Raw genomic sequence first — 12,067 nt, 5'->3', positions numbered from 1 at the left:
CCCTGGAGAAGGCCTTAATAGATATAGAAGCTGGGGGCCTAGCTGCCCCATGTGCAGGTGTAGAAATGTCCAATGGAATGGTGTCGGACAAATCTTGAGCGTTAGCTTCGGTAGGGATTTCTGAAGCCGACTCAGCCGGGGCCTCTCTGGCCTCGGTTGTCGGAGGTATGGTTTCTGTCGTAAGAACCGAGGGCTCGGTTTCAGCCGAAACAGAGACACTCGCGATAGGCCTAGCCGTGGTTTCAGCCGAAACCACGGGCCGCGAGTGTCTGTCCTTTTCCCTGCGTTTTTTGGCCAAATGCGTAGTCGGAGTCTCCGACGGCATTTTATATGCAAAAGCGGATCCGAAAAATTCTTCTGCAAACTCCGACCGACGTCTAAGAGTCCGTCGGTTGAAGGAGGCACAGGCTAAACAAGTTGATACGTCGTGGTCTGGGCCTAAGCAAGGAAGGCAGTAAGAATGGAAATCCTTATGAGGTATTTGTTTCCCACAAGTTAAACAATTATTTACTTTGTCTGACATCGGCTGAGGCAAGAAAGAGTCCCAACGGGTACTTAGCTTTTCAAGTCTTGGTAGCTGAAATCTCTGGATCTGACCGACCGGCACTTGCGAACAGCTTCTGCTTCGGGCACCGCGCGGCAAGAAAGACAGAGGAAAATGGCGTCGGCTGATGCCTTTATACCCCAGAAGCTCTGACGTCGGGGAAAGTGCGACATCAGCCGAGGCCAGACCCAGACTTTGGAATCCGGCCGACCGAAGGGCTGCCTGAGGCAGGACAAAGTACAGTTTTGTACCTACCATAAATGTAGATGTCCGATAGGCATGCATCTGCAGTCCTTACAAATGGGTTGTCCTGTCGTCAGGCATCCCTTCGGTCGGCCGGATTCCAAAGTCTGGGTCTGGCCTCGGCTGATGTCGCACTTCACCCGACGTCATAGCTGCAGTTATTCGGGTATAAAGGTATCAGCCGACGCCATCTTCCTCAGTGTTTCTTGCCCCAGATGCCAGATGCCAGGTGCCCTCTAGGAAGGCTAAATTTGGATAATTGCAAAAGTTTCCAAATAAGAGAGAGCAAATAAAAATAAACATGTATATACATATATACAAACAAATACACCATAATAGATTCCCCCAGCTAGCTAGAAGATGGGTAAATACCCTAGGAGTACCTCAGAGGGGAAGGAGGGAGGGTAATCCTGACTGCAGATGCATGCCTATCGGACATCTACATTTATGGTAGGTACAAAACTGTACTATGTCCTTCAAGGATGCATCTGCAGTCCTTACAAATGGGTAGAATACCATAGCCAAACTGGGCCAGGAGGAGTAATAAGATTATGGTGTAGTTAAGATCCCTTGCAAAACAGCAGTGGCAAAACCTGCTCGGGATCTGGAGTATAAGGGTAAATTATAATGCTTGGCAAATGTATGCACGGAGCTCCAAGTAGCAGCCTCTAAAATGTCTTTGGTAGCCACTCCTCGTAAAAAAGCTGTGGTAGTGGCTGTAGCCCTTGTAGAGTGAGGTCTGATGTTTTCTGGAGTTTTCTTTCCATGGTAAGAGTAACAAAATCTAATGCAATTTCCTATCCACTTAGAGATTGTCTGTTTTGAAATTGCTTTTCCTTCCATTCCTGTTGCATATGCTACCAGTAGCTGGTCAGTTTTTCTATTGCTCTTGGTCCTGTCCAGGTAGTAAACGTAGTTGTCTATGTACATCCAAGGTATGCAACAGTCTTTCTCCCCTGTTCTGTGGGTTGGGGAAGAATGTAGGCAGGTGGATAGCCTGGTTTAAAGATACCCTGGAGACCACCTTTGGCATAAAAGTAGGATTAGTTCTCATGGACACTATCTTGATGGAAGATCAGGAAGGGCTGTACTGCCATTAATGCCTGTAGTTCAGAAATCCTTCTTGCTGAAGTGATTGCAAGCAGGAAAGCAGTTTTCCATAAGTACTGCAATTCTGCTGTTGCTGCTGGCTCGAAAGGAGGGAGTGTCAACTTTTCTAGCACAAAGTTCAAGTCCCATGCTGGCAATGGTGGCTTCCTAGGTGGTTTTACATTTTTAATTCCTCTCAGAAACTGCCTGAGCAGAGGATGTGAGAAGACTGGAGGATCCAAGTTGTATTCTGCTGAAATAGCTGATGCATGAATCTTAATGGAAGAATAGGACAGGCCATTGTGGAAGAGCTCTGCCAAGTATTCCAGGATGTTAGCTATGTTTACCAGTGACACATTTTCTCCTTTTGCAGTACTCCAAATGAGGTATCTTTTCCATATTGCTGAATAATTTTTTCTTGTTGAGGGTCTGCGAGCCTCCAAGATAATGTCTTTAACCCTTTGAGATAAATCTGGGTTATTTGGTCTTATGCAATGTTCCAGGCAGCCAGCTGCAGTGTTTTCAGGTTTGGATGCAGGGTTTTGAAGTTGTTCTGTGTTAACAGTAAGGGAACTAGGGGCAGAGGCCGTATTTGTTCCAGAGACATACTCCTCAGTAATGGGTACCAATGTTGCCTTGGCCAGTCTGGAGCTATCAGGATGATCCTTGGACGGTCTTCTTTGATCTTCAATAGCACCTTGTGCATCAAAGGAAGAGGTGGGAATGCATATGCTGTCAGGTTTTTCCAACTGAAAGATAGGGAGTCCACTTTCCAAGCAAGTGGGTGGTACGCCCTCGTGCAGAATTTTTTCAGTTGGTGATTGTGTGGGGATGCAAATAAGTCTATTTCTGATAGTCCCCATTTCCCTGTAATGGTTTTGAAGATGTCCGGATGCAGCATCCATTTGTGGGCATCCGTGGTAGTTCTGCTTAGGATGTCTGCTAGTATATTTTCTTTTCCTGGCACAAAAATTGCTTGTAACTGAATGTTGAAGCTCAGGGCCACATTCCAGAGGTCCATTGTCATCCGGCATAGAGGGTAAGAATGTGTGCCTCCCTGTTTGTTGATGTACCACATAACTGTGGTGTTGTCCGTCCTTATCAACAGTTGGCCCTGTCGAAGAAATGGTCTGAATGCCTGAATTGCCAGTTTTACTGCCAGCATTTCCTTTTGATTTATGTGTAGGTGCAGCTGGTCTTGAGTCCATAAGCCTTGTATGCACTTGTCCAGCATGTGCGCCCCCCCCCCAACCGAGGTCTGAGGCGTCCGTTGTGATGGTCTGGCTTGGTTGTGTGCTGTGGAAGGGCAGTCCTTTGTTTGATTGACAGGCCTGAGCCCACCATTGGAATTCTTGCTTCAGGCATGGAATTATTGGAATTTGGGTTTCTAGGCTGTGCTTGTGCTGAGACCATAAATTCCTTCGGTGCCACTGTAACTTCCTCATATGTAGTCTGGCATGTGGAATCAATATTATGCAGGATGCCATGTAACCCAGGGCTTGCAGTACTTTTCTTGCTGTTAGCTGGTTCTGCTTTGTTAATGCCATGAAGTAGAGAGGGAGTTTCTCCTGTTTTTCTACTGTTAGGAATGCCATTTGTTTTGATGTGTCCAGCTCTGCACCCAAGAAGGTTATCCTTTGGGATGGTATCAGCCTTGACTTTTTTATATTGACTGTGTATCCCAGGGCTTGCAGTAGATGAATGACCCTTTTCAAGTCTTTTGTTAATTTGTCTTTGTTGTCCGCTTGTAACAGGCAGTCGTCCAGGTAAGGGTAGATTTGAATTCCCTGAAGTCTGCAATGAGCAATTACTGATGCCAGGCATTTCGTGAATACTCTGGGCGCAGTAGATAAGCCAAAGGGCAATGCTGAGAATTGATAATGCTCTGATCCTGCAAGAAATCTGAGGTATCTTCTGCAATTTGGTCATATGGGGACGTGCAGGTATGCCTCCTTGAGATCTAGAGTTACCAGCCAAGACTCCTTGCCCAGCATGGGAAGAAGTTGCTGTAGGGTCAGCATTTTGAATTTTGGAACGAGGAGGTATGTGTTTAAAGCGGACAGGTCGAGAATAGGTCTCCATTGGTTTTCTTTTCCTGGTACCAGGAATAGTCTGGAGTAAAATCCTTGCCCTTGTTCCATAGATGGTACCTTTTCTACAGCTCTCATCCTTACTAAGTGAGTTATCTGTTTTAGAGCTTCTGTCTTCTGGTTTGGAGGTAGGTTTGGCATTCCTCTCTTCCTTGGTAGAGTATGGAAGTGAAACCTGTAACCTTGGTCTATTGTCTGTAAAATCCATTTGTCTCCTGTGATGTAATGCCAGTTTACTGAAAATAAGGCTAGCTTCCCGCCTAAGGGTGCTTCTAGTTGTTCCCTGGTAGGCGGTGCCAGAGCCAAGTCACTGTGATTGTCCTGTGGAAGTGGTGGTGGCTGGATCTGTGGCTGTACCTCGCTGGTTGTTAGCCTGCCACTGACGTCCCCTGTAGGTACCTCTGGATTGACCCCTGCCTCTTGAGCGCCTATTCCTGCCTCTCTGAGCTCTGGAGGTGTCTGGAAAGGACCAATTCTTGGAAGGTCAGTTCCTGCTAAACCTTGGAGGCTGGACCTGCAAGAAATCCTTGACTGTCTGGACAGATTTTGCTTTCTCTTCCACCTTCTTCAACACCTGCTGTGCAGGGGAGCCAAACAAATTGAGCTTATCCATGGGAGCATCTAGGAGCTTTGATTTAACATGGTCTGGTAAGGACTGCTCTTTTAACCATGCATGTCTTCTGATCACTGTACCAGTCATGGCTGATCTAAAGGAAGCCTCCAGTGCATCATAGCCGCATTTTAAGGAATGATTACTGACCTGCTGAATGTTATGTACCATTTCCTGAACAGATTTTTTTGTCTAATGGTTCATCTGAGGACAGTTTTTTAGTTAACTGGTCTAACATAATTCCTGATACTGAATCATGTGGAATTGACAGTTCAAGGCCCTAGCTGAAAGAGTAGCAGAAGTGTAAACTTTTTTACCCCATCTCTCAAAGGCCCTTGATTCCCTTTCGGAGGGGAGGGGGTTTTTGGCAGAAGTAGCTGCTACAGCCTTGGGTCCCTGGGAGATAGTTTCGGGATCTGCAAAAGGAGCCTTATACAAATGATAATGTGTGTACGGAACCCTGTAGTACCTATCGGGCTTAGCAGGGGCCAGAGGAAGAGAATCAGGAGCAGTACAAGCATCATTAAATGCATCATCCACAACAGTAAGTACTGGAGGAATGGCTAAAGGCCTATGCTGTGGCAAATGCAAAAAGGTTCTAAGCCTTTTCCTAGAGTCTGAAAAATCCTGGCCCTGCCATTGAAATTGTTCCCTCATAGCATGCAAGGTTTCCCCAAAAGAAAATTCCTCAGGCGGAGAGGCAGAAGGAATGGACTCTTCAGCATCAGAGTCTTCATAAGGAGAATAAGGGCCCTCTGGAGGGTTTGAATTATCTGATCCATCAGAGGAGTCATCTGAAGAAACTGGCTCAGGGGGTTCTACTCTAGGACTATTCTCTGGAGGTGGGTGAGAGGCCCTGTCTGGGTGTGGTTGGGATCCCCGGATCAAAGAAATGAGATCCTCTGCTAGACTAAGCATTTGTGAACTAGAGCTAGGCCTGTGAGAGGGGGTCTTAGCAGGCACAGTTTTGGTAGATTTTGCTGCTTTAGCCCTGGCAAAGGCCTTAATTGACATGGATGCAGGAGGCCTAGCAGCTCCACGAGCAGGGGTAGAAATATCCAAAGGGATAGTATCAGATAAATCCTGAGAACCTGCAAGAGCGGGTGGGATTTCAGTAGCAGATTCAACCATGCTGGATGAGGCCTCGGTAGGAGGTAAGCTTTCGGCCGAAGGAAGAACCGTGGACTCGGTTTCAGCCGAAACCGAGACACTCGCGGTTGGCTTAACCGCGGTTTCGGCCGAAACCGCGGACCGCGAGTGTCGGTCCTTTTCCTACCGCTTTTTAGAAATTTGCGTAGTCGGAGGATCCGACGGCATAATGTAAGCAAAAGCGGAGCCGAAAAACTCCTCAGCAAATTCCGACCGACGTCTAAGCGTCCGTCGGTTGAAAGAAGCACAGGCTAGACAAGCTGCTACGTCGTGGTCTGGGCCTAAACAAGGTAAGCAGTAAGAGTGGAAATCTTTATGAGGTATTTGTTTCCCACAAGTTAAACAGTTATTCACTTTTTCTGACATCGGCTGAGGCAAGAAAGAGTCCCCAACGGGGTACTTAGCTTTTTAGAAGTCTTCGGTAGTAGTAATCTCTGGTTCTGACCGACCAGCACTTGCGAACAGCTTCTGCTTCGGGCGCCACTCGGCAAGAAAGACTGAGGAAGATGGCGTCGGCTGATACCTTTATACCCGAATAACTGCAGCTATGACGTCGGGTGAAGTGCGACATCAGCCGAGGCCAGACCCAGACTTTGGAATCCAGCCGACCGAAGGGCTGCCTGACGACAGGACAACCCATTTGTAAGGACTGCAGATGCATCCTTGAAGGACATCCCGTATGTTATGACTGCAGATGCATCCTTGAAGGACATCATAAAAATATGTGCAGTACAGATGACACTTACACTTAGCCAGATGGCAACACACTACAGACATATTTGACGTAACTGCAGCACAAACAGCAAACAGCCCGTAGAAACTTGCTAATATAACTGCTACACATTAACAGCAGAAAGCAACACTTAGCTGCTAGAGTAACAAAAGCCATAGAAACATGATATATATACTACGCATTAACATCAGAAGACCAGAATTTAATATAGTAAAATCTTATTTGTATTTTTTAGTACAAGGTTGAACCAAAATGAAATAAACCATAACCGTTACAAATACAAGAATCCAATGTACCTTATTGTAGCATGAGGCAGTTGTAGGGAAAGAACACTTGGGACATAGGGTAGAGAAGTGACTGAATTTGGAGCCACAAAAGGCAAAAGTGGTGGAGGAACAAGCTGAGATGCAGGGAGGACCACTCACTAGAAAGCAGCTACCCCCCCCCCCCCCCCGCCAGATGATTTACCTACCAAAATGATAAATCAGTGAGGTAGAATGTTCATGGATACAAAGACAAGGTCTCTTAACTCTAAATACTTGACTTGAGTCACAGCATTTAATTTTATGGGCTTTTCTGAATCTTTGTAGGGCTCTATTACACCAAGAGTAAAATATGCTAAAGTATTAATTTAGATTCACCTTCAGCAGTAAAAGGCCTGTGAGTAAATGGGGGTGGGGATATCCTTCCAGAAGATTCAACACTACAGAGCAGAACACACTAATGCATTACTTAAATTACGTTACAAGTGTGAGTCTTGGAAATTGCCCTACATAGATTTTACTCACTGTATTGTTCTTGGTGAACTTTTGCAACTGCAGGTAAAATTCAGCTGTGCACGTTCTTTAGGTAGTGGGATATGATAACTTTTCCAGCAGCAGTAGTCAGACTTACTATGTGCTTGGTTCACTTACTGTAGAGCGAAGCAGCTGGATGGAGAGAACACTTCGGGCATAGGGTAGAGAAGTGACCCTTTCCAAGTGAATTTTAACTATCTTTTTGCTATTGATGAATTTAACAGTAAGACCACTGTTTCAAGAGAGATAACCGACAGACTTCATTTGACTTCATTTTTTATTTTGTATAGTTTGCTTTTTTTTGCCACCTTAACCTGTTAATGTATCAACAATTACTATATCTATTCAACTGCTACATGTGGACTCTTACATGAAATGTCTTTCTTAACATTGCTTTCAAAGTGCATTAGTTAGGCTGTAATTAAATCAGTATGTCTTGATATTTAGATCAGTCTCAAAATGCTGTTATTTTTCAATTGCTTCCTAAAACTTCAGCCCTGTTGAACACTAACTTTATACTACACATTCATGTTTTAGTATTCCAGTATCACTTATGATGTTCAACCTTATTTCAGAGTTATCTGGCCGAATCTTTTGCTCTAGATTATCCTTCCAAACTAGGCCCCTACTTTGTGGTGTTTGCAAATTCTGAGTGGCATCTATAACAACGGCATGCTTTCCTTCTTTAAGGTTTATCACAGTTTTGAGATCTGACACTATTTAAGTAACCTGTTAAAATAAGTTTTATTAGGTCTAAAGCTAAATCTTGTAGGAATTTGTTACAAACTATAAATGATGCACATATGTTGAGTCTGTGTTAACATTATCCTCATGTATGCACAGATCTGCACCACACATTCTTTTTGTCTCTTAAGATATATATACAGTCTAATAAACATTTTGAATTCTTATGTAGACATTTATGAAAACCCATTTATATGAACTCCTTACAATAAAAAAAAAGTTTTTATATATTTAAATATTTTTAAATTGTGAACTTTGTTCTCTTGGATGTGTATACATATTATACAAACATATGTATTAATGTGGTTTTATATACAACTCTTGAAAAAACGCAAGTATAGACAGTGTCCACTGCATGGAACTCAGTCAAGTCAACAGCACTCAATACAACAAAAAGTAAATTAACACTTCTTTGATCAATGATGATACAATTCAGATGTCCGTTTTACTAAATAACGGAACCTGTTTCACTGCAGAAATGGCAACTTTTTCAGTGGAAAACAATCTGATATGGCAAGCAAACATACAGTAGTATATAATCAAATGAAGGCAATCTGACAGGAATGGACTGACAATGTCAGAACAAGTTAATTACAATTGTTTACATAGCAATTAAGTAAGTCATTGCCTAATACTTTGGTTAAGTGAACAAAACAGCTACCAAATTCAACATTATTAGTTTTTCTATTTGTCTACAATGGGAAAACTACATCCCTCAATCCAACACAAATTAATAATTTTTTTTTATAAATATTCATTTAATCCGAGGCTATACATTGCTCCTGTTTTTCTAATCTGTAATTATTTCCTTTTTATCCAGAACAGATTTAACACAAGTTGTACTTATACTAGGGGTGAAGGTGAACTGCAACAATACCAAAAATGTGAACCTAGCACAAGAATGTTTATTTATTTATATTTGTTGACCGGGGGTGTCCGACTGGATGTAGGTCCATTTTCAGCGGAGGCCCGGGAAGATTACATAGCGATTAACAATTTACATAGCAAAACACGTGTATGCTTTTACAAACCACTTCTTAACCTCCTACAGCTAATGTCACGGAGACAGAAATTCATCCTATTATTACAGATTTGTACAGTTTGTTCAATATAAGAGAGTCTACACTGACAATCAGCCAGGTTCATCATACACTTAGTACGCCATGTAATAAAAAAAATTCTAAAGTCTGTACCCAAGTTTTTAGGATAAAAAAAAATTGTATTAAGAATTTACCGTCAGACATCAACCCTCCACATCCTCTATGTGAAGTCCCTCCGTTTGTCCATAAATCTTAGACTTCACTTTCAGAAAATAATTCTGCCAGATTCTTATTTATTCTAAAAATAAATTCTACATTCCAGACCCCAAATATTGAGTTAAGATCCAATAATACACAGGCTGAATTACACAGAAAAGACATCAAATCAGATACTATCAGGTTAAGGAGAAGTACCCTTGAAACTGTATTCTAATGAATCAGACCAGTTCATATACTCCACCTCTATTTTTGCTATAATATCTAACTTTCTGGATAACCCTCTGTGATGAGAGCTATGTACAAGATTAGAAGTATATTTGAACACCTACACAGCCTGTTCACCCTTATGATGTGCGATTTTGGAATACTGCTCACCACGCTTAGGATGACAAAGGTTAGTAAACAAGAACATATTTTTATAAAACAGCATTCCTGTATTATGATGTAACCAATGACACACCCATGAGTTTGGTAACAACCACAACAAAAAAATAAATCAATGTTAAATAATTCAGCATCTAAGTTGTGCCACAATCATGGACATTCAATTACTCCTTCAATTCCCCTCATTTTAGTTAAGTTGCCTATCCAAACCAACCAAAAATCAGAGAGGTATCCATGTCAGATATTTGTTTAAAAAAATATTTGTTGATTCTCTATGTATTGTACCTCAAAATACACCAAAAAAAGGTCACCCTAATTAGCATGCTAGTACGTCAAAGCTGAAGGACGCATTCTTTTTTGTAGAATACATTTTAGCTAAAACTATTTCAACTAAATACCAAAAAATCATTAAATTCAAAAGTACAAATGCCAGACAGTTCAAACCAGTATTTTAAAAATTCCAGCCCTTTACTGCGACATACAGAAGTAGATGAGCTAAAATCTAAAGTTCCCAAGTACTACTGACTCTCAACTGACAAATAATCACTCCAACATCTGTATTCTGCACTTAAGATAGAAAATTAACAGCAGCACTTTGAAGCTTGCACCTTACCTGATTTGTCTGGCTGCTTATGTATGGCTCAAACTCGTCGTCATTTACTGCATCCTTTTGATGCATTGAACCGTTTGGTACTAAAAGTGAACAAAAATGATGTCAGCCAAAGATAAAATAAACATGACACATTAAGACTGCATTCAAAATTGACCAACACAGACAGAATCATGGTGGAAATTACAGGCAAGTCCTTGACATCTTACCTATTCAGCAAGTCTTAAGTGAAATAACCCAAACTCAAATTCAGTAGAAAACAAGTCTTTTACAAATTTCCACTGTTTACCCATTTCAAGCCCCATATTCCTTTATATTGCCATATTACATCAATTAAAGGATATTCAACCTTTCAGCAGGGCAGTGTGGAAGCAAGTTATCCACCAACAATGGTGACACAGCACATGAAGGATCCCCAAGAACAGAAAACTAGTATGAGAATCTGAAGGAGCGCCATCTTTCCTTGGGGGGAAAAAAGGAAAAAAAAAAACAAATAGCAGTACTGGAATCCAGGCCAGAACCCCTAGCACAGTCCAAGAATAAACAACAAGGAATCCAATGTGGATGAAATGAAACTCAATAGGCAACTTACAGGCACACAAGTGCAATGTGTTGACATTACTGCATATCTATATGCTTCGTAAGAGCTCTACAGGAAGAGGAAGGCAACCATCTGTGACAGGAGATGGTGCCCAATCTAACAGAAAACGAGTACAGCCAACTGCTAATATCACATACCTAGGAACAACAAAAACAGATTAGCCACATTTCTAGAACAGGATGTCCCAGTTCTAAGGGAACTTTTCTGGGATGCACAATGTGAGTGAAAATGCAAAATTCTGTAAGAACAAATGATAAAAAAATTCATGTGGCATTTGTAAAATTAGAACATACATTAGTGATAAAAGTCAAGAGAGACAGAGTTTCATAAGGAATGGCTACTCCTAAACATAACTCCAGTACCACTTGCTATTGCCAAATTACTCGACAATAACAAAAAACAAAAGTAGCTAAATCTCTGTGACAGGATGCCCCAAATTTTGGGGAAATGTCCTGGAATTAATCCAGTTCAAGTGTGTGAAAGGCTGAGGTAAGGAAATACATGAGCTTCATTACAATAGAAAAAAGAATACTTGGCAATTGTACAATTACAGTATGCATGATGGATACAACTCAAAATGAGGAATATCAATTCCTAAATATAAATACTACTCTTACTCATGATTCTATGGCATGTTCCACAACTAAGGGGCTCTCGAACCATCAGCTTAATGTCTAGATTACGAGACAGCTAAACAAAAATGTCCTTTCAAGTCTGTTCAGCTGTATAACTAGCTATCATACAGTTACCCTCAACATTACCCTACCTTCAACACAACATATATGAAAAGGTAGAGGAGGGTTGTGTGCACCTGTGGTCCTTGCATAGTTTGGGAGCACTGTGCTCCTGACATGGTCACGGTTTACAAAACAAACTAAGAAAAAAGGCTGAAAAACTTCATCTAGAAGATGACTACAGGGACCAACCCGGGAATGTGACTCAAGGAAAGTTCATCAGCAAGTGACATGGCTGTGCGACCTCTACAGTACTGTGAGGTGCAGCCTAAAAATAGTGTGGAGCTACTATGTGGACTCGTGTGCAAAAGAAGGGGTGTATGGTCAAGCTCAATGCCAGTTATCAGGTACACAGGAGCAGGGACTAAAATAGATCATAATCTAGTAATGCAATTTGACTCTAGATGCAGTACGTCACCCCCTTGCTGAGAAAGAGCCGCAGCTTGTGCAAGAAGCTAGAAAACTAAACAGATATAGCTG

At 42.0% G+C, this 12,067-nt stretch overlaps 2 protein-coding genes across 3 annotated transcripts in view; both read right to left on the bottom strand.

The window, feature by feature from the left end:
* The window catches only part of TTPA (alpha tocopherol transfer protein), a 1,432,408-nt gene that overhangs the window by 425,553 nt on the left and 994,788 nt on the right, over positions 1-12,067 (bottom strand). The window lies entirely within an intron of this gene.
* Positions 1-12,067, bottom strand: part of YTHDF3 (YTH N6-methyladenosine RNA binding protein 3) — a 259,745-nt gene that overhangs the window by 96,921 nt on the left and 150,757 nt on the right. For both annotated transcript variants that reach the window (XM_044067709.1, XM_044067715.1), the window contains exon 3: positions 10,256-10,335. In XM_044067709.1, coding sequence (XP_043923644.1) covers positions 10,256-10,335 — 80 coding nt within the window. The remainder of the gene's footprint in view (positions 1-10,255; positions 10,336-12,067) is intronic.

This window comes from Protopterus annectens, chromosome 1.part0 (genome assembly GCF_019279795.1).
Source record: "Protopterus annectens isolate FY-2018-M chromosome 1.part0, PAN1.0, whole genome shotgun sequence".
NCBI classification, from domain to species: domain Eukaryota; kingdom Metazoa; phylum Chordata; order Ceratodontiformes; family Protopteridae; genus Protopterus; species Protopterus annectens.
This window is presented reverse-complemented; position numbering and strand designations above follow the sequence as displayed.